The sequence below is a fragment of the Anomaloglossus baeobatrachus genome, chromosome 2 (genome assembly GCF_048569485.1).
Source record: "Anomaloglossus baeobatrachus isolate aAnoBae1 chromosome 2, aAnoBae1.hap1, whole genome shotgun sequence".
Lineage (NCBI taxonomy): Eukaryota > Metazoa > Chordata > Amphibia > Anura > Aromobatidae > Anomaloglossus > Anomaloglossus baeobatrachus.
This window is the reverse complement of record NC_134354.1, coordinates 228,857,708-228,880,587: the sequence shown is the minus strand read 5'-3', so window position 1 is coordinate 228,880,587 and position 22,880 is coordinate 228,857,708. Positions and strand designations below refer to the sequence as shown.

The 22,880-nt window shown below is 46.7% G+C and overlaps 1 protein-coding gene across 4 annotated transcripts in view; it reads right to left on the bottom strand.

Moving 5' to 3' along the window:
- CNTN2 (contactin 2) overlaps positions 1–22,880 on the bottom strand; it is a 130,974-nt gene that overhangs the window by 87,577 nt on the left and 20,517 nt on the right. For 2 of the 4 annotated variants that reach the window (XM_075335676.1, XM_075335677.1), the window contains exon 2: positions 19,271–19,421. The exons of the other annotated variants lie outside the window; for them this stretch is intronic. In XM_075335676.1, coding sequence (XP_075191791.1) covers positions 19,271–19,308 — 38 coding nt within the window. In that variant the 5' untranslated portion in view covers positions 19,309–19,421. The remainder of the gene's footprint in view (positions 1–19,270; positions 19,422–22,880) is intronic. 4 annotated transcript variants of the gene reach the window in all.

The window sequence follows — 22,880 nt, the reverse complement described above, 5'->3', positions numbered from 1 at the left end:
GACCTGGGGGTTGGGATCACGCGGCCTCTCAGAATAAAGGGGGGACATTTACAGGGGATTGTATGGACAGTTCGTGACGCCACCCATGGTGCGTGGTAAGATGAAGTACCACCGCTGCAATGGGGAGTACCCGGTGGCGATGATGTAGGCAGCCAGATATTTAACCCCTCCACGGGTAGGGGGGATGCCCCGGGACTCAGTGTAGACGACAGGGAGGTGCCGTTGGGACGGTCAGGGACCACTTAAGTACTCACTCAGTCCAATAATACTGACACCGACAACCGTGGTAAACCAAAGTTCTTGATATTGCTGCAGCAGGCAGGGAGCACACCTGGATCCTGTGCCCGTTGGTTTTGCTTGTTAGCCTGTGGCCTTTTCCATGGCACCTTACTTCTAACTGGTCCCTTTAGCATAGAACTATCGAGTCTCGCTCACCAGTGTGGCTAACTGGATGAGCTTGCACTCAGGGTTCACACTTGGGATTTTCTGGACTATGTATTGGGAAAGTCCTATCCCCCTCGTTGCGCTAGTTCCCCAATTTTGGAGCGGATGGAGAACCGATCTTGAAGGTTCTGTCCTCGTCGGATAAATTGCCAGGACGCCTGAAGCTCCTTCCTGACCTAGGGTCCACGCACCCCGTCGTGCCCTGGCCCCTGACCGGTGATGGCACAAGGCCGCTGGCTGTCCTCCTCGGCAGTCAGTGCCCTTGGTCACGATCCCCTGCGACCAGGGTCCAGCTGCTACCAGGCCCAGACCAACGTCTGCCACCTAGTAGTCTCAAGGAGCGCAGCTCATGACTTCCTCTCACTTTCACCTCCAACACTGTACTGTTCTGCTCCTAACACTCCTGACCTCCCCTTAACCAACCCCCCAAGTGGGTGACCCTATTCCCTTCAGGTCAGCCACTGATGTGTCTGGTGGGTGCGGTGCAGAGTGTTCCTAGGATTTTGATTAGCTTGTTTTTGGCAATGTGACGCCCTGGCCTATCAGGTCGTCACAGGGTATTGTGCAATCTGCCCTTCTGCACGGTATCTGCATCCTCCTTGGTTACGGATCCCTGTTTTTTGGTGTTGCTAAGATCAGAGCCAGTCAAAATCCTAGGAACACTTTGCCCCACATCCACCAGACACACCATTGGGGGGCCTGAAGGGAATAGGGCCGCCCACTTGGGGGGTTGGTAGGGGGAAGTGAGAAGTGTAGAAGGAGAAGTGAGAGAGAAAGTGAAGGAGTAGGAGTGTGGGCTGGTGACTCTCAAAGTGAGAGGTCACCGGTTTAGGAGCAGGGCTCCTTGAGACTACTAGGTGGCAGACGTTGGTCTGGGCCAGGTAGGAGCTGAAAGCCCGGTCGCAGGGGATCATGTCAAGTGGCACGGATCTGCCGAGGAGGGCAGCCGGTGGCCTGGAGGCATCTCCGGGCAGGGGCCAAGGCACGACGGGGTACGCGGACCCTAGGCCGGGAAGTAGCTTCAAGCGTCTTGGTAATTTACCCGACGGGGTTGAAGTCTTCAAGATTCATCCCTCACCCACTCCAAAATTGGGGTACTAGCGCAACGAGGGGATAGGACTTTTCCCAAAACACAGTCCATCAAATCCCAAGCGTGAACCCTGGGAACAAGCTCACTCCGTTAGCCATACAGGTGAGCGGGACCCAACTAGTTCCACACTATAGGGTCCAAACAGTGAAGAAGGTGCCACGGAAAAGGTCACAGGCTAACAAGCAACACCAAGGGCACAGATCAAAGCGTGCTCCCTCCTTGCTACAGCGGTGCTCAGAATTCTGGTTTACAAGCTGTCAGTGTCAGTATTCTTGGACTGAGTGAGTACGCAGAAAAGCTTTCCTCCCCAACGGCACCCCTTCGCTACTATCATCGGGCCCCAGGGCACAACCCCCTACCCACGGAGGGGTTAAACACCTTGCTGCCATACCACCGCCACCGGGCGCTTCCAACAGCAGTGGTGGTGTTACATTTTACCACGCACCGTTGGTGGCGTCACGAACTTCTAAATCCCCTGTACAAATTCCCCCTTTTAACTTAGAGTGTCTGCGTGACCCCCTCCTGGGTCTGGAGACCCCTCGAGCCACCGCGGTTCCGGATCCGAGCGGCTCGGCCGCTGACACGGGGGCAGTACACCTCGAAAAATCTGGCGTCACGAACAGGATATGAGCAGGACCCACTTACCTGGGTGACGTGCGCCTTCAAAGCCAAAAGCCGCAAGTCAAGAGTCCTTTTCCCGCCAATTCCGCCATATTCCGCTATCTTTTCGCGCCAAAACGCTGTCTTCTTTGAGAAAGCGTGCAAAGCCTAAGCCCCGCCCTTCAACTTGCGTGTGAGGCCGGAACTGAAAGTTCTTAGAGGGCCACAGCGCACGAAAGAGTGCTGAGAAAAGACCGAGGGGGCGTGACTGAATGTAATCCCAGCGGAAGTGGAGCAGGGACGCCAGGACTCTGCCATAACGTTCCTGAACGACGCAGTGGCAAGATTGTGGAGCGAGACTGGTCCCCAGAACGTGCTGTCCCTGGGGCTGCGACATGGATAGAGGAGGAGACGGAGCAGCTGTGCAGGAGAATGCGGACGCAGTTCCGTTTATACTGAACAACTGGAGGGAAGAGATGAGGAGCCTGGTGATGGCAGTGTGAGCCCGTGAGATTGAAATCCCATGTGAAGAAAGGGTAAGCGGTTACCCAGTCCCTACTGATTGCCCAAATCCGGCCACAGCGGCTGAGGGATCCGGACCGCCCCGCTCGGGGTGAGCACTCCACCATCAACTACCCTGTCGTCGGCGGACGCCGAGTTGCCCACACCAACCCTGGCAGCGGAACCTTTGGTGCCTCTACAAGAAGCTCCAGCTGCGGAGATCCTGACTATGGCCCTCATTCCTGTCATGGCAGCGCTCCCCCAGACACTGGCTAGACCAGACCCTGCCCGTCCTCAGAGGCGGAGCACCCGGACCCTGCAACCCTGGCTGCGGATCAGTCGGTCTTTCTGCCTACAGCTATGCAAGCGGAGCCCAGAAATCCACCAGTTCCGCTACCGCGCGGCATCCCGATGGCTGTTGGGGCTGCAAGAGTCCAGATAAAGCCAGAGCCAGATAGGGAGCTGAGGCCGGACGCTGATACCCCCTACTGGGAACGACACCCACAACAGATGATGCCAACGATGACAACGCAAGATCAGCAACAACGAGAGATGCTTGCCCGAGCTAGGAGAGAGAAGGAGCACTTGAGGAAGGCTACCTTCCGTATCCAAGAGCCACAGCGCAGAGGGTACGTCAGGCGGTTTAACCCCGAGAAAGAGTGGGGTTTCCTCTGGGAAGCAGATCTCTCAGAAGAGGTGTTTGTTGCTCGGAGAGATATTGAGCAACATCTCCCAAGTGGCCATCCAGGCCGCAACGTGGAGGCGGGAGAGGTGGTCACTTACACTCGGCATTGGAGTGAGTGGGGCTGGTACACCCTAGATGTGAAGCGGCTCGCTATAAACGATGAGCAAGTAGTACCAGCCATCACCTTCGACTACCAGCCTCCCAGTGAGCGGCACTACTGTTGAAAAATGTTACAATGCCAGTAGTTTTACGATGCCATAGAACTGTAAGGTATCGGTGTTTTCGTTTATTGTTTTTCACAGTTTGTTATTTTTCATATAGATATCAGCAAATGAAAGTTAGAGTAAATAATTGAAAATGAATGAAGAAGTTACCTGATTGACAACCAAATTCCTTTTCAGTGTGTACAACCGGTACATGAACGTCATATTTTATAGGTATATATAAAAGTAAATATGGACCATGGTCACAGGACTGGCGTCACGAACTTGTGTATTGTACATAGTTGCACCTCCTGTGCCAACCAGAGTCGTCTAAAAACAACACCCGGGACCTTAACCTGGTCACGGACCCGCGGTTAAGTTTGCAAGAGGGCAGGTTGTTTGGGTGGCGGGTTATTGGGTCCGGGACATCGGGACTGGACTGTCGCAGGAAAGGGGCTGCAACAGAGTAGGTTGAGACTCTTGAAACCGGTAGCGTCCCACTGTTGGACGGTGAACTCTAAAAAGTTAGTAACGTTTAAGAAAAGTGCCTCCCCTGTGTGGGATGGAACCTGTTAATAAATACTGTGCTAATGTTTAAATTTTCCTTTTTTTCTACAGTTAAAACAAAAATAAACCTCTGGTGTCCTGTAGCTCGGGGACGAGCTACGTTTAACCAAGAGGGAATGTGACACCCTGGCCTATTAGGTCGTCACAGGGTATTGTGCAATCTGCTCTTCTGCACAGTATCTGCATCCTCCTTGGTTACGGATCCCTGTTCCTTCGTGTTGCTAAGATCAGAGCCAGTCAAAACCCTAGGAACACTTTGCACCACACCCACCAGACACACCATTGGGGGGCCTGAAGGGAATAGGGCCGCCCACTTGGGGGTTGGTAGGGGGAAGTGAGAAGTGTAGAAGGAGAAGTGAGAGAGAAAGTGAAGTAGTAGGAGTGTGGACTGGTGACTCTCAAAGTGAGAGGTCACCGCTTTAGGAGCAGGGCTCCTTGAGACTACTAGGTGGCAGACGTTGGTCTGGGCCTGGTAGGAGCTGGAAACCCGGTCGCAGGAGATCGTGTCAAGGGGCACGGATCTGCCGAGGAGGGCAGCCGGCGGCCTTGAGCCATCTCCGGGCAGGGGCCAGGGCACGACGAGGTACGCGGACCATAGGCTGGGAAGTAGCTTCAAGCGTCCTGGTAATTTACCCGATGGGGGTGAAGTCTTAAAGATTCATCCCTCACCTGCTCCAAAATCGGGGTACTAGTGCAACAAGGGGATAGGACTTTTCCCAAAACACAGTCCATCAAATCCCAAGCGTGAACCCTGAGAGCAAGCTCACTCCGTTAGCCATACGGGTGAGCGGGACCCGACTAGTTCCACACTACAGGGTCCAAACAGTGAAGAAGGTGCCACGGAAAAGGTCACAGGCTAACAAGCAACACCAAGGGCACGGATCCAAGCGTGCTCCCTCCTTGCTGCAGCGGTGCTCAGAATTTTGGTTTACAAGCTGTCTGTGTCAGTATTCTTGGACTGAGTGAGTACGCAGAAACCCTTTCCTCCCCAATGGCACCCCTTTGCTACCATCACCAGGCCCCAGGGCACAATTCCCTACTCACAGAGGGGTTAAACACCTTGCTGCCATACGACCGCCAGCGGGCGCTTCCAACAGCAGCGGTGGTACTCCATTTTACCATGCACCGTGGGTGGCGTCACAAACTTCTAAATCTCCTGTACATATTCCCCCTTTTAACTTCGAGTGTCCGTGCGACCCCCTCCTGGGTCCGGAGACCCCTCGAACCACCGCGGTTCCAGATCCGAGCGGCTCGGCCGCAGACACGGGGGCGGTACAGCAACACCAAAGGTCAGGGACTCGTAACCAAGGAGGAGGCGGATACTGTGCAGAAGGGCAGATTGCACAATACCCTGTGACGACCTGATAGGCCAGGGCATCACAAGTACATAGTTATGTCAGAACAAATTAGATATGGGAGAAATGTCTGAGTCAAGAAATGTCATATGTAGGGTTTCACTGGGTAGCAGGCTTAAGGTTTAAGGTACCGTTGTTTATATTTCTGAAAGCATATGAGGAAGTGGTTTCTTGCCAGTAGAGTTCAGACATAAATAGATGGGGTATAGAGGTAGAAATGAGGAGAAAGTGCTGCATAGAGAAATGCCTGTGGTAAACTAGCTGGCAAGTTTGGGTTAGTTGGGGTATTCTACCCCAGGGCTTTGGGACAGTCACAGAGGAGATGTTAAAAAAAGCTCAACCTTGTGATTAGCAGTGTGAGTGTGTGTTATCTTTCTGACAAAGTGACACAGAGACTGTACCAGAAGAAGGTGCTGTTAAAGTCTTGCTAGCAGACTGTTGGTAAGTGTCTACCTACCATTACAGATCTTTCTCAGTTCACGTCAACATGCTGCGTATTGTAATATTGTTGAAACCATAAAGCTCCTCGCCTCATAAAAAAAATTTGTTACCAATACGCTTAATGACTACATGTGAACAGAAATATTGACATCTGTGTCCGAGTGCATTTTTCCACTATTCCCAGGTGAAAGTCACCCTACCATGATAGACCTCTATATCCTATCTTAGGGCAGAGTCACACTTACATATCGCTTCTGATGCGAGAGCATCGGATACAATATGATAATGACCCTCGGCTAAGGCTCTGCTGAGATCGTGAGCCGAGTGTCATGCGACTGTGGTCCGTTCCTGAGATTGGATCACAGCTACGGAGGAAAGGAGAGGGCGGGACTAATCTCCCCATCTCCTCCATTGTCGCACTGTACTTGGATGACATCCGAGTGCTGTTCGATGCTTCTCTCACACCCTTAGACTTGTACGGGTGCGAGTGACACGGCTCTCGCAGACAATCGCAGCATGCTGTGATTTATTCCTCACTCCGATTAGGCCTGAGGAAAAACTTGCAGATGTGAGCTGTAGCATTGTCTTACATGGGGCCGAGTGCAATGGGAGATTTTCTCACTGTTCTCGTGTGAGTCATATGCAAGTGTGACTTTGCCCTTATATTTAAAGTAGCACACCACAAACAGCACAGCACCATTTACAACTAGTTTTGAGTCTAGGAAGTGGAGAATTATTTTTCACACATGAGACTGGGACTGTTGTGAAGCACTGAACCAATTGAATTAACTTAATTCTGCTCAATATTCATTTTCAAGTAGTAAATGATATGGTTTTGATTAGCTTATACTGATAAGAATATATGTAATGATAAGCTGCACTGATAGTGGTGTGGAGATTTGTCCCTGGAGTCTCTGCTCATTTTGTTGCTTTCATACAGCACAAGCAAATGGACAGAAAATCCATTTACAAAACCCCCCTTAAGGCGTCACGATTATGTAACTGATGTGCATTTTTCAACTGCTATTGTTGCTACATAAACCCATGATATGGTCATGTTACAAGTGTATAAGGCTCAAATATTTTTCTACCGAGCCCAAAGTATGATTCTTGAACAGAATAACCATCAGAAGCACACTATGGGCTAGGGGAAAAGATATTTGGAACATTCAATTAGACATTAGATTACATTTGCTAACCATGGGTCTGCCACTAGGTCTTGTGCCCACGGGGAAAGTGTCCTGCGGATATATCCACAGGACATTCCGCAGAAGCTCCCAGAAAACCGCAGCACAACTTTGTTTGTTTCCATGCTGCGGTTTATTGCGGAATGTCCTGCGGATATGCTGGGGTCATTCTGCATTAAGGATACAGTACCATGGCTTCGGCACTGCATCCTCAATGCAGAACAAGTGCTGAGTGATTGGGGAGTTCATACTTACCGCCATCACTCAGCACTTCACTCTCCGGCCGTGTCTGTCTGCACATTGCCGGAGAAGGTGGGCAGGCCTGCACTAGCAATGGTTGTCACATAACCGGATCTTGTGCAGGCCCCGCCCACCTCCTGCTCCTGGCTCCACTGCGCTCCTCTGCAGCGGAGGAAGTGACTCCGGTGTCTGCTATCAAGGCAGGTAAGTATGGAACCCTGCGGAGAAATCCGCAGGAATAATTCACATGCTGCACATTTTTACATTATTTCCGCTGTGGAAAAAAACGCAGCATGAGCACAGCAGTTCCAAAATACCATAGAAATGGCTGGGGACTCGCTGTACTGCGGATTTTTGAAAAATCAGCGGAATTTCCGTGAAAAAATCGTGGCAAATTCCGCGCATTTTTCGCAGCGTGGGCACATAGCCTAATACTAGATTTTTTTCACAGGTGGCATGGAGTTAAGTTCTTTCTGCTCAGGAATTGCAGCAAGGAGCAGCTAGATACAGCTGTATAGTCTGCAGGTAGAGTGTACAATGTAGTGTGTGCATCTACTTTGCATTTCTACAAGTCTACGCAGGTCAGTTCTAGAGTTCTGCTTGTTACTAGAGATGAGCGAACCGGTCCCGGTTCGGCTCGAGGCCGGTTCGCCGAACGGGGGTCCCGTTCGAGTTCGGCTCGTCGAACGTTCGACGAACCGAACTCGAACGTATAGGCTAGAATGGGAGGCAATCACAAACACATAAAAATGCATGATAAATGTACACAAACAGTTAATAAACATTGCCATAACACTTACCGGTCCTCGCGATCCCTTCTGCACTCTGTCTCCTGCCGCTATTCCATCCGATGATCGCTGAATCCTCCCGGTGACCTGCACTGCCAGCAGAGATGCAGGACCTATCGTGACGTCAAAATAGCCATGTGACCAGTCACGTGGCTATTATCTCATTGGCTACAGACTGGTCAGTGGAGAAAAAGTGGAGAAAAAGTGGAGCATAAGAGGAGAAAAAGTGGAGATTAAGAGGAGAAAAAGTGGAGAAAAAGTGGAGCATAAGAGGAGAAAAAGTGGAGAAAAAGTGGAGAAAAAAGTGGAGAAAAAGTGGAGAAAAAGTGGAGAAAAAGTGGAGAAAAAGTGGAGAAAAAGTGGAGCATAAGAGGAGAAAAAGTGGAGAAAAAGTGGAGAAAAAGTGGAGAAAAAGTGGAGAAAAAGTGGAGCATAAGAGGAGAAAAAGTGGAGAAAAGGTGGAGAAAAAGTGGAGAAAAAGTGGAGCAGAAGAGGAGAAAAAGTGGAGAAAAAAGTGGAGAAAAAGTGGAGAAAAAGTGGAGCATAAGAGGAGAAAAAGTGGAGAAAAAGTGGAGCATAAGAGGAGAAAAAGTGGAGAAAAAAGTGGAGAAAAAGTGGAGAAAAAGTGGAGCATAAGAGGAGAAAAAGTGGAGCATAAGAGGAGAAAAAGTGGAGAAAAAAGTGGAGAAAAAGTGGAAAAAAAGTGGAGAAAAAGTGGAGAAAAAGTGGAGATTAAGAGGAGAAAAAGTGGAGCATAAGAGGAGAAAAAGTGGAGAAAAAGTGGAGAAAAAGTGGAGCATAAGAGGAGAAAAAGTGGAGAAAAAGTGGAGAAAAAGTGGAGCATAAGAGGAGAAAAACGTGGAGAAAAAAAGTGGAGAAAAAGTGGAGAAAAAGTGGAGCATAAGAGGAGAAAAAGTGGAGAAAAAGTGGAGCATAAGAGGAGAAAAAGTGGAGAAAAAGTGGAGAAAAAGTGGAGAAAAAGTGGAGCATAAGAGGAGAAAAAGTGGAGAAAAAGTGGAGAAAAAGTGGAGCATAAGAGGAGAAAAAAGTGGAGAAAAAAGTGGAGAAAAAAGTGGAGAAAAAAGTGGACAAAAGTGGAGAAAAAGTGGAGAAAAAGTGGAGCATAAGAGGAGAAAAAGTGGAGAAAAAGTGGAGAAAAAGTGGAGCATAAGAGGAGAAAAAGTGGAGAAAAAGTGGAGAAAAAGTGGAGCATAAGAGGAGAAAAAGTGGAGAAAAAAGTGGAGAAAAAGTGGAGAAAAAAGTGGACAAAAGTGGAGAAAAAGTGGAGAAAAAGTGGAGCATAAGAGGAGAAAAAGTGGAGAAAAAGTGGAGCATAAGAGGAGAAAAAGTGGAGAAAAAAGTGGAGAAAAAGTGGAGAAAAAGTGGAGCATAAGAGGAGAAAAAGTGGAGAAAAAGTGGAGAAAAAGTGGAGCATAAGAGGAGAAAAAGTGGAGAAAAAAGTGGACAAAAGTGGAGAAAAAAGTGGACAAAAGTGGAGAAAAAGTGGAGAAAAAGTGGAGCATAAGAGGAGAAAAAGTGGAGAAAAAGTGGAGAAAAAGTGGAGCATAAGAGGAGAAAAAGTGGAGAAAAAAGTGGAGAAAAAGTGGAGATTAAGAGGAGAAAAAGTGGAGCATAAGAGGAGAAAAAGTGGAGAAAAAGTGGAGAAAAAGTGGAGCATAAGAGGAGAAAAAGTGGAGATTAAGAGGAGAAAAAGTGGAGAAAAAGTGGAGAAAAAGTGGAGCATAAGAGGAGAAAAAGTGGAGAAAAAAGTGGACAAAAGTGGAGAAAAAGTGGAGCATAAGAGGAGAAAAAGTGGAGAAAAAGTGGAGAAAAAAGTGGAGAAAAAGTGGAGAAAAAGTGGAGAAAAAGTGGAGAAAAAAATGGAGAAAAAGTGGAGCACCCTTTGGTACCTTTCATGTGGCACTAAGGGGTGCTTAGCTTTGTATTTAGCCAAAAAAATGAAAAAAAAAATGACGTAGGGTTCCCCCTAGTTTTGTAGCCAGCTAGGGTAAAGCAGACGGCTGCAGCCTGCAGACCACAGCTGGCAACCTCACCTTGGCTGGTAATCCAAAACTGAGGGCACCCCACGCTGTTATTTTAAATTAAATAAATAATTTAAAAAAAAAAAAACACGTAGGGGTCCCCCAAAATTGGATCACCAGCCAAGGTAAAGCAGACAGCTGGGGCCTGATATTCTCAGACTAGGGAGGTCCATGGTTATTGGACTCTCCCAAGCCTAAAAATAGCAGGCCGCAGCCGCCCCAGAAGTGGCGCATCCATTAGATGCGCCAATCCTGGTGCTTCGCCCCAGCTCATCCCGCGCCCTGGTGCGGTGGCAAACGGGGTAATATATGGGGTTAATACCAGATGTGTAATGTCACCTGGCATCAAGCCCTGGGGTTGGTGAGGTCAGGCGTCTATCAGATACCCGACATCACCAACCCAGTCAGTAATAAAAAAAAATAGACGACAAACACATTTTTATTTGAAAAAACACTCCCCAAAACATTCCCTCTTTAACCAATTTATTAGAAAGAAAAACAAATCCAGGTCTGGTGTAATCCAAGGGGTTGCCATGACGATCCACACTGTCCCAGTCAAAGAAGAGCAGGATGTTCCCCATTGGCTGGGAGAGCAATGCAGTGACCTGAGCTAACATCAATGGGTCAGCCCAGGTCACTGCAGGGGATGACAAGTGCTGCTGTCAGCGAGGTACATTACCTGCGCTGATCTCCAGCACACTGACAGCCCCTGTCACTAAGGTCAATGACCGGCGCCTTCACATCAAGTATCGCGAGAGGTCCGTGACGTCACCGCCAGTGTCAGTCTCGGGTCGAAAGCGATAGGTGATGTGACAAGCGGCGGCCATGGAGGACAGTGACAGCGCTGAGGTCGGGATGGCGGGACTTCATCACCGCAGGTAAGCCGAGCGGGGGGGGAGGGGGGGGGTGTATATGTATGTATACATACATATACACAGAGTGTGTGTGTGTGTGTGTGTATATGTATGTATACATGCCGCGGGCAGGAGGGGGCGGAGCGAGCTGAGCGGGGAAGTGTGGGCTTCCTGCACGTAGCTAAGATAAACATCGGGTTACTAACCAAAGCGCTTTGCTTGGATACCCGATGTTTATCTTGGTTACCAGCTTCTGGCAGGCTGCCAGCGATGGCTCCTGCACACTGTAGCTGTAAAAAGCCCTGCTTTTTGCTGCTAGAACCGTTCTCGAACGTATCTAGAACTATCGAGCTTTTGCAAAAAGCTCGAGTTCTAGTTCGATCTCGAACAGCCCCAAAAATCACTCGAGCTTAGAACTGGAGAACCTCGAACCGCGAACCGCGCTCAACTCTACTTGTTACATTTGATTTCTGTTACTTTTTGCTGTCCCTGTCTGTGGGTTCCTTGGATTGAACAGTCCTCAATGTGGTCAGTTTGTCCAGTTGTGGTCTAAAAGATTACATTTTTGACGAAGCTGCTTCAAATTGGTGTGGAAACACAAAAAATCACAACATTTTGTGAAACTCCATGTTGCACAAAAATTTTGAGACTCTACAAATCATTTTATGATAGTTTTCTGGCGTAAAAGTGTTGATGTACCAGTCTCTAGGTACTAAAATTTCCCATCGAGCTAAAAAGAATCATAAACAGTGTTTAACTTAAAAAAAAAAAAAAAAATATATATATATATATTCAGATCAAATGAGTGATAGGTTGTCTTTAGGGAAGTAAATATGGAGTTATTTCCTAACAGAGGATACATGCTGCCCGATCCGTGGGTAGCATGTATTAGACACTGGCTATATGATCTTAGCCAGTTATATGTGACTTTGAAAAGCTGCACAGTTTAAGAAGCTTCCAGGCACCGAGCTGTACAGGAAACTAGTCGGATAGGTAGGTCCCCGGCAGATTATCTCTACCTGCTGCCCTAAATTGACAAGGTTCTCCCTACATACATGTATAGAGAAAGACCAGTCAATCCAGGGCATCGGGTTGTGAGAAGCCGCCGGGGTCTCCCCTGTCCAACTAGTCTCCATAGTGGCTTGGCTCATTTTGGCAGTATCAGTGTGCCTCTGAAGCCCAATGTACTCTTCCCAACTTTTGAAATGCTGTACTTACGATTATGTACAGTGCACCTTTCTGAAGCTGGGAAGCGTACACCTGGTTTCTGAGGAGCAGTGACATTGCCGAAATGAACTGAGCGCATGCGCAAGATTTACAAGAGTTGCGTTGATGTTTGCTCACTGAAATAAATCACGCCAACAGAGGCATGATAACATGGAAAGAGGGCCGACTAGTCTGGGGAAATAACGTCAGTTCAACTAGTCGAAGGCTCTAATTAGCATAGGATCAGCACACTTCATAAATGCTTTATTTAAACATTTATTTTAGTAAATTGCATTATATAGGGCTGGTTAGGCAGGGAGTTTTGGCATACACATGTGAATACTGCTGAGTTGGAAGGCATTTAGAACCTGACAGGTTCCCTTTAAGTAAACTTTCGGTTACATGGAACTCTTTTCCATAGTTAGTGGCATTATGTATGCACATGAAAGTATATAGTTAACCTTTTGATTTGAAATGCATAAAAAAAAGTGACTTTTTTAATATTACTCTGTATATCACAGTAAAACAATTATAATAATCAGTCAGTATACAAGGGACATCTGGGTCATTTGTGGTGGCCAGACAGCATTGATGGGCTGACTTGATAGCTTTAAAATCTGTACATTTTTTCAGCTTATTTTTCTAGTATCTAAAACAATTAGGACAGTTTAAAAGTGAACAGCGTAAATGTTCCACGGTCCTATAAATTCCTGTAAAATCGTATACTTTTGAATGGTCACTATTTGCCCTAAGGTCCATCACTTACTTGGGATTTGTTTCTTTAGGCATTGCACATCATGCCTCATTGAATATGTTTAATATAAAGTACAGTACTTAAAATGTTTTTGGGATGATTCGTTCTATTGGAATGTAACATAAACTCTTGTGGTTAATTTCTAATCAATTTTAAAGGTCCACTGTTGGATAACCTCCCCAAAAATATTGGTGTAAGCATATGCTTAGCTAGTAAGAAGGATTACTCTTTTGACCCACCCTCCATTAGCAAAAGTCACTTAGGAACAAATAGCTGGCTTATGCCTCTGCATAAAGACCTTTGTTTGAGCTATCTAATGTGAATCAATTAATATGATCCTTTCTTTTCTAAAGACAGATCTTTAAGTCTTGTCAATCGAACATTCCATAAAACTAAAATCAGCTGGGGGGTGGTTCCTGGACCCCCACCAGGCTCAAGAATAAGGGGGGCACATTACACATGTTTATTGCAGTGATGGCAATTCTTTACTGGAATTAAGATTGTTTTTTCCTAGTTCACTTCAATATTTTAACCAGTCAAAAAGGTCAAATTATTTTTTTTTAGTTCTTAGGAATAAATACTATCAGTTCCACCTCTAGGCCCATGTATGAGTTTAATTTTTTTTTTTTTTAAAGTAAACTGGATACGCATGTAAATCCTCACAGTTGTCTTTTCTCGTGAATATTCACCTGAGATGGAGGTGTGGGTCTTCTTTGATACAGGACTGGAGGAAAAAAAGTTCCCAAAAATGCTAATATTTTTTAAGGAATCTATGAGCAAAATTTGAATCCCCAAATTATTTACATACACATGTAGCTCTTTCAAAGGCAAGTGCAGCAATATCTTTATATGGCCAGTCCTTCCTCTCTTACTGAGAAATCAGTGTTTAAATTGATATGCAAATGAGGCTGAAGGACTATGGTAGATCTGAAGCCTCTGTCACTCAAGCTTTATTCCTAGCCCACCGCTGCCTCCTTCTTCTTTACTGAAAGCTCCTTCGCCTGAAGTCACACAACGTAGAGGCTGTAGGTCAAGTAGGAGGAGATGTTGGTGGGGGGTGAAGAGGATAAACATAGCAACAAAAAGAGGAAAATATCCTCCAAAAATTAAGTATTACTTACAGCAAGATGGGCTGCAGTGTGTACATCGCCCTGGCCAAAAACTAGTACTCTAGCAGGATACAGCTAAACCCCCACTAAAGTGGAAGCGTCACAGGTGCAGGAGGAGCAAATCACACACACACCTCCATGGAATGGAGAAGGGCGATTGCTAGATGATAAAACTGCACACTAGTGGCTTGCATAGAGCGCTGTTCACATATGCAGATAACACAGTCACAGGGGGGTGAAGGGATAGAGCTGGAGTGACAGAGACTCCTGATATACCATAGTATTTCATTCTCACTTGTATATAAATTCAAACGCTGATTTCTCAGTAATAGAGAAGCAGACTGGCCATGTAAAGAATTGCTGGATTTGTCTTTGATAGAGTTACAGTTGAATCCAGAAGTTTACATATACTATCTAAAAAGACACATCTGCATGTTGTTCTCACTATCTGGCATGAAATCAGAATAAATCTTTCCTGTTTTACGTCAGTTAGGAACCAAAATTATTTATATTTGCCAAATGTCAGAATAATGACTGAGAGAGAATGTTTTAAGGCATTTTTTTTTTTACTTTCCATGAAGTCTAAAGTTTACCTACACATAAGGGGGCTTTACACACTGCGACATCGCTACCGATATATCGTCGGGGTCACGTCGTTAGTGACGCACATCCGGCGCCGGTAGCGACATCGCAGCGTGTGACACAAATGAGCGACGATCAACGAGCGCAAAAACGTGCAAAATCGTTGCTCGTTGACACGTCGTTCATTTCCTTAATATCGGTTCTGCTGCAGGTACGATGTTGTTTGTTGTTCCTGTGGCATCACACATCGCTATGTGTGACGCCGCTGGAACGACAAACATCTCCTTACCTGCGTCCACCGGCAATGAGGAAGGAAGGAGGTGGGCGGAATGTTTGTCCCGCTCATCTCCGCCCCTCCTCTGCTATTGGCCGGCCGCTTAGTGTCGCCACTGTGACGTCGCTATGACGTCGAACGCACCTCCCCCTTCAAGGAGGGATTGTTCGGGGGCCAGAGCGATGTCGCACACAAGGTATGTGCGTGTGATGCTGCCGTAGCGATAATGTTCGCTACAGCAGCGATCACTAAATGTCGTACATACGTACAGACAATTATACACAAAGTGCAAACAAGATGGGAATGTCCAGCCATAATACCGCACAGGAAGGAGACGGGTACTGTGTACCAAATATGAATGTACTTTGGTCAGACATGTGTAAATAAACCTAAGAACAAAACCAAAAGACCTTGTGAAGATGCTGGCGGAAGCTGGTAAGATTGTGTCATTATCCACAGTGAAACGAGTACTGTATCAACATGGGCTGAAAGGCCACTCTGCCAGAAAGAAGTCATTGCTCCAAAAGAAACATAAAAACCCCCCAGATTAATGTTTGCAAATGCACACGGGAACAAAGACCTTAATTTTTGGAGACATGTCCTGTGGTCTGACAAAACTAAAATTAAACTATTTGGTCATAACGACCATCGTTACATATGGAGGAAAAAGGAAGAGGTTTTGAAGCCTAAGAACACCATCCCAACTGTGAAACACAGGGATGGCAACATCATGTTGTGGGGTTGTTTTGGTGCAGGTGAGACTAGTGGAATTCACAAAATAGAGGGCATCATGAGGAAAAAAGATTATGTGGCAATACTGAAGCAACATCTCAAGACATCAGCCAGGAACTTAAATCTTTGGCAGAATGAATCTTCTAAATGGACAATGACCCAAAGGATACTGCTAAACTGGTTGCAAAGTGGCTTAAGGATAACAAAGTCAATGTTTTGGAGTGGCCATCACAAAGCCCTGATCTCAATCCTATTTAAAATTTATGAGGAAAAGCTGAAAAGGCAGGTGCGAGTAAGGTGACCTACAAACATGGCTCAGTTACACCAGTTCTGGCAGGAGAAATGGGACCAAATTCCTACCAACTATTGTGAGAAGCTTGTGGAAGGATTTCCAAAACATTTGACCATAGTGATACTGTTTAAGGGCAATGGTGCCAAATACTAATGAAATGTAAGTAAACCTTTGACTTTGCAGAAAGTAATAAAAATGCCTTAAAACATTCTATCTCTCATTGTTCTGGCATTTGGCAAATATAAAAAATTTTGGTAATCCTAATTGACCTAAAACTGTCAGATAGTGATAAAAACATGCATATGTCTTTTGACATAGTGTATGTAAACTTCTGCTTTCAACTGTACATTCACATATACCTAGTTAAGGGTGTGAAATCATTTTGATAGATTCCCTTTAAGCTTTCATTAACATTTTATCTGCAGCGCAATTGAGCAATATAATAAATCTTCCATAAATCACGAAGAGTGATTATGACATTAATACTAGCAACCTGGCACTAGTTGATATCACAGATAAATGAGATAAAGGCCATTGACTAGACTGGCACCAGCTGTCCGCCTTACATGACCCCTTACTTCACTGTAATGTGTCTTTCCATCTTCCGAGAGTCATATAATTTAGTTTTATGGTTACCTAATGTATATTGTATAAAACTACATGTATATCATATAGATCACATCTATATCTATGTTTATGTTTGTAAATCAATATAATAGCTTTATAAGAAAGCCATTTTGTTCCATATTCCTATTTCTCAACAGGACATACACAAGCTGCCAGAATAAAAGGGCTTGGCTAATAAATTTGTTTCTAATGACTATCTCCCTGGAGTGATATGATGGGGGCTATTGATGCTGAGAGCATTGCTCCCTCCTCCTTTCTTGTTAATCCCTTGTCATTGCTCCCTTGAGGGGTCGCTGAATCCATTACAGTAGGTCACACACTTTTTCTTTCACAACAGTAAAATGTAGACCCCCAGTCTTTCATTTCACTCACTCTCTGTCTCCCTCACCCCCTTATACTAAAGGACATACTCATTTTACTAAAGGCTCCTTATGGGATAGCAGGAAGAGGCTAGCTCATTTACAGGCTCTTAGCAGATGAGGGCATAGTATATCCACAATGTCATCACTTATTTATAGGATGGCAACGCACTCCATAATGAAGTACAAAATGAGGGGCCATATAACACATGGACAAAACATTACTGAGCACTCATGTTTCAGTACAATTAATATATAAGAAATTCAGAAAAACAATGTCCAGCATCTTAATGTTCCAAAATGCAAGAAATATGTGTGCAACTTTAAATCTTGTATATATAAAAATAATTTCTTCATGATATTAGAACCCAGACCCCCCCACTGGGGTGATCACTTACATTTCTAATAATACAATCATTATTTTAGACACAGATAACTGTGGCATGGGATAGAATAATTGGAAGGAAGCCATATATTTTAGGAAATCAACTATCACTCACATCCCCTTCTTACTAAAAGTTCTACTATTAATTGAAATAGTAAAGCAATAAGAAGGAGTTGGCACTTCAGGAACTTGGCTTTTAATTAACAAGAGAATAGAGAGAGAGAGAATAAACTTAATGTAAAAAGAAATATTGTCTGTATGTTCTATGCTCAAAAGAGGGTCTGGAAATTAGGACACCTAATAGAGTAGACGGCAATTCTTGCCTCTCTGAACTTGCATCTCGATTGTGAGATATGTTTTTAGCACTAAACATAAAGTATAAAACCTTTAAAGCTCAATAATAATGTAAATGATATACAGTATACCACAAAAGTCACAACACTGCAGATATGGCACTTTCATATAATATAAAGTTGTCAGTGTTCAGCTTGTATAACAGTGTAAATTTGGTGTGCCCTCTAAATAACTCAACACACAGCCTTTAATGTCTAAACTGCTGGCAACAAAAGTGAGTACATCCCTAAGTGAAAATGGCCAAATTGTACTCAAAGTGTCAATAGCTTTGGTGGCCACCATTATTTTAAAGCACTGCTTTAACTCTCTTGTGAACGGTGTTCACTACATCTTAGCAGGAGCCACTGGATCCTCTTCCATCCTCCATAACGACATCACGGATCTCATGGATATCAGAGACCTTGTGCACCTCCACCTTCTGTTTGAGGATGCCCCACAGATGGTCAATATGGTTTAGGTCTAGCAACTTTACCCTCAGTTTCTTTAGCAAGGCAGTGATTATCTTGGAGGTGTGTTTGGGGTCTTTATAATGTTGGAATACTGCCCTGCAGCCAGTTTCCAAGGGGAGTGGATCATGCTCTGCTTCAGTATACAGTACATGTTGACATTCATGGTTCCCTCAATAAACTGTAGCTCACCACAGCCAGCAGCACTCATGCAGCCCTAAATCATGACACTCCCACAACCACACTTGACTGTAGGCAAGACACACTTGTGTTTGTATTCCTCAGCTGGTTGCCGCCACACACGGTTGACACCATCTGAACCATATAAGGTTATCTTGGTCTCATGAGACCACAGGACATGGTTTCAATAATCCATGTCCTTAGTCTGCTTGTCTTCTGCAAACTGTTTGTAAGCTTTCTTATGTATCATCTTTAGTAAAGGATTCCTTTTGGGATTACAGCCATGCAGACCATGTTGATGCAGTGTGTGGCGTATGGTCTGAGCAGTGTCAGCCTGATCCGCCATCCCTGTAACCTGTGCAGCAATGCTGGCAGCACTCAAAAATCAATTTTGAAAAGACAACCTCTGGATATGATGCTTAGCACGTGCTCTCTTTGGTCAACCATGTGAAGGCCTTTTTTGAGTGGAACCTGTCTTGTTAAACTGCTATATGGTCTTTGCCACTGTGCTGCATTTCAGATTCGGGGTGATGTCAATCGTGTTATAGCCTTGGCCATTTTTATTTAGAGCAGCATTTTTTTATTTCAGATCCTCAGAGAATTCTTTGCCATGAGCTGCCATGTTGAACTTCCAGTGACCAGTATGAGAGAGTGTGTGAGTGATAACACCAAATTTACCACATCTGCTCCCCATTCACAACTGACACCTTGTAACACTAATTAGTCACATGACACAGGGGAGGGAAAATGGATAATTGGGCACAATTTTCCAGTTTCACTTAGGAGTGTACTCACTTTTGTTGCCAGCGGTTATGACATTAATGGCTGTGTTGAGTTATTTAGAGGGCACCATATTTACACTGTTACACAAGCTGTACACTGACTACTTTACATTGTATCACAGTGTCATATCAATGTTCTCTAATGAAAATATATAATGAAATGTTTAGAAAAGCGTGAGGGATGTACTCACTTTTGAGATATTTTGTAGATGTTTCTTGATGTTCTCATATTTGGTTATATGAATGACTAAGCCTTGATCATCAGTGCAGACTTTGTTCTTGACTTCCCATCACTAATCCCATTAAATTACACTACAGTCAGGCACTCCTCAGCCTGAGATGCTGAAAACAAAGAACAATAAACTGCTCAACACATGGAGATATGATTTAAAGGGATTTTCTTAGTTTCTTTCTTCAGTAGCACAGTGCTCCCTGCCTCTTTTTTTTCTGCTTGCCCAGGGGTCGTGCACAAAATATTGACATTTCAGACTGCCGCCATGGTGGCACAGCTGTTCTGAACCGTTCACTCTCTCATACTGCAAGCAGAGGTAGCTTTGCTCCTGCAGTATTGGAGGAGCACAAGGACACTGAGGGTAGCCGAGTCAGAGATCTGGTAAGCTTTAGAGCAGCGCTTATGTGAGGTAAATCCGGAGATATGACGATAAATCATGATATTCAAGTTATGTCAGGAAGCCCTCTCCTGGTGTCACCCCCCCTTTCCTTCACACAACTTGTTTAGCAACCCATCCCATGGCCATCTCCTGTGATGTGGAAATTAGGTGATGTGGGAACAAAGGACACAGGATGACTCCCTGCCGTCACCCTGTAACAAGAGTTGTATCTCATTATAAGGCTCTGGAACTAGCCAGACAGAACGACTCCAGTAAAAAATGGTTCATATCTCGCAAGCCATATTTCCGATAAATACGGCAACCATAAAAATGGTGTTTTCGCATGCGGACGATGCTGGCACACCTTTTTTATGGGAGCGGGAGCTTGGGAAATACCCCAGGCGTGATATCAGCCAATGTGAAACTAGTAGACAAGTCATGAAACCTCTCATTCTGTAGCTAAATTCATAACTGTCACAATGAGAGCATTGGCGTCCGCCTACGACGCTCCCAGGCCAAGTTATGGCCATATTCCATGTTGTGGATTTTGTCCATAACTCCAGCCAGGGGTGGAGCAGTGCTCCCTCTGAGGTCACGAAGGTAGGAGGGGACCTGGATTTGCCCAGGTTGATAACCCTACTTCGGCCATTTTCCAGTGTTCTTTCGCTGGGGGTCACGTGCAGGAAACATCTGTGGGAGTTCCTAGAAACCTGGTCTACAGTGCCCCCCTGTGGCCAGACGCACAAGGTAACTGATTGAATTGCATACCTGTTTGTAAACCATGCTTTATCTGTAACTGTACTCTGACATAACTGTATATTCTGTAGATTCCCTATTGTATATATTGTAGTTTCTAGTGTGCTTTAGGCTGATTAAATTATATAATTAATCTTGGGCTGTTCTGTTATCTCGATCTTGAATCCCACGTCTGTGTGTTCGGCTAATAGTTACCGTGAAGCGGTTGGTGGCAGCGAGTTGTGCCAAGGATTATTGTGGGGAGGCCAGTGAGATTCTGGGAGGTTTAGATATATTCCGCCCGCGGAGGTCGGGGGAATATATACCCTACTCTCACCGGGGACCCTTCAATAATCGGCATAAGTAGTATAGCGGCCTCCTTGCTTATTGTCGGGCAATTCCATAATTGGCCTGACTATAAGAGGGGCGCTAGAGAGCGCGTCACGTGCTCTGTCTGTCAGTCGGGAGGTATAAAGGAGGGGTGACCCCCACTTGTTACCCCCCGATTGTGACGTACTGGTAGCCAGCGCGGGGGATTTCTGAGTGACCCCCCCGGTGGTTCGTGACATATTGGTGGCATAGCGGTGGGATCGAGATAATAGTGTGTGTGAGTGTGAGACCCATACTCCCAGACACTAAAGACTGCCTGCAGCAGCTGTGGCTGCTGGGGTCTTCAGACCAGCTCAACACTAGAGTGTCAGAGTGCAGATACTGTAAGGTGTGTGGAGGCATCAGGTGTCAGTTCTGTGTCAGTGACCAAAAGTCTGCAAGAATGGCTGATGGCACCAGGAGCAGAGCTATGCAACTGGCCAATGCTAAGGCAGGAGCCGAAGAGAGGGAGGACGGTGCTGTGGACAGTAATGAGGAGGTTGCCCACGAGTCCTCCAGGAGCTCGACGCCAGAAAACCGTTCTGCAGAGGACATTGCACAACCTAGCAATTATGGACAAGATGAGGAGCAGCTCACCCAAGGGTCCTCAACGAGCCAGATGCCAGCCCTCCGCTCTGCAAGGGACAGTGAAGCACCAGGCTCCGCAGCGGGCCGCAGATCACCACGTGCCATTCCACCGAGCCTGGGAGGCTCGGATAGCCTTCTCCAAATGGCTATGGCCCTTCTCCAGGCGGGAGACCGGGATACCTACGAGATACTCATGGCAGAGCGCAGGGCAGAGCGGCAGGCAGCGCGTGATGCTGAGGCTGCGGAGCGGCAAGCAGCACGTGAAGAGCGCCAGGCAGAGCGTGAGGCTGCGGAGCGACAGGCAGACCGTGACTACCAGCTGCATCTAGCTCAGCTCCGGCCCTCATCAGCCACACGTGACCTTCAAGACACCAAACTTCCAAAGGTCCGTGTTGAGGACTTCCCAGTGCTGGAGAAGGATGGAGACTTGGACTCTTTCCTGACTGCTTTTGAACGGACTTGCTTGCAGCACCATCTGGACAAGGACCAGTGGGCCAAATACCTGACCCCCCGTTTAAGGGGTAAGGCCCTGGATATCCTTGGGGACTTGCCTGCTGAGGCAGATCAGGGCTACGACACCATCAAGCGGGCCCTGATCCAACAGTACAACCTCACCCCAGAGTCCTACCGCAAGAAGTTCCGGAGCCTACAGAAGGGACCAAAGGACTCCTGGGCTGACCACAGGCGGGCACTTGCCCGAGCTGCCGACCACTGGACCCAAGGCCTGCAGCTTTCCACCGGACCAGAGATCCTGGACTTGGTCATCACGGAGCAACTCTTGTGGAACTGCCCTGAGGATCTCCGCCAGTTCATCCGGGACCAGAAGCCAAAGGGGTCCACGGCTACAGCTGCCCTGGCCGATGACTACACCAACAATCGGGCTCCTGAAGCCAGGAGAGCAGCCACCAGCAGCACCTGGAGAGGGGGTAAGATGAACTCTGCGACTGCCCCACCTGCCCCTAGACTGCAGGGGGTGTCCCCCTCAACTCCCCTCTCCAGGCCCGTGGCAGAACCAAGACGGTGCCACCAGTGCAACCTACCTGGACACTTCAAGGCCATGTGCCCTCAGCGTCCCAAGGCCCCGGCTCCGTCCCCGTCCCAAGGGCCGCCCAAGGTGTATTGTGTGGGTGGGGGTGGTGGTAGGTCCCTGGACAGCTTCCAACCTGTCACCGTCGGCCGGTCTGTGACCATAGGACTGCGAGACAGCGCCTCGGAGGTGACTCTGGTGCGGCCTGAGATGGTGTCCCCCCAAGACTTGATCCCTGGAAAAACCCTCGCTGTCTCCGGGATTGGAGGCACTGACCCGGCGCTGCCTGTTGCTGACATTTATGTGGACTGGGGCACAGGGCGAGGGGTGAGGGAGGTGGGGGTAACTGATCGGATCCCCGCAAACGTGCTACTTGGGACAGATTTGGGGCAGATAACCTCCCAGTTTGGGCCCCAACCAAGGGCTGAACCTTCAGCCAGTACTGACATGCCTCCGGACAATGTTAATGTG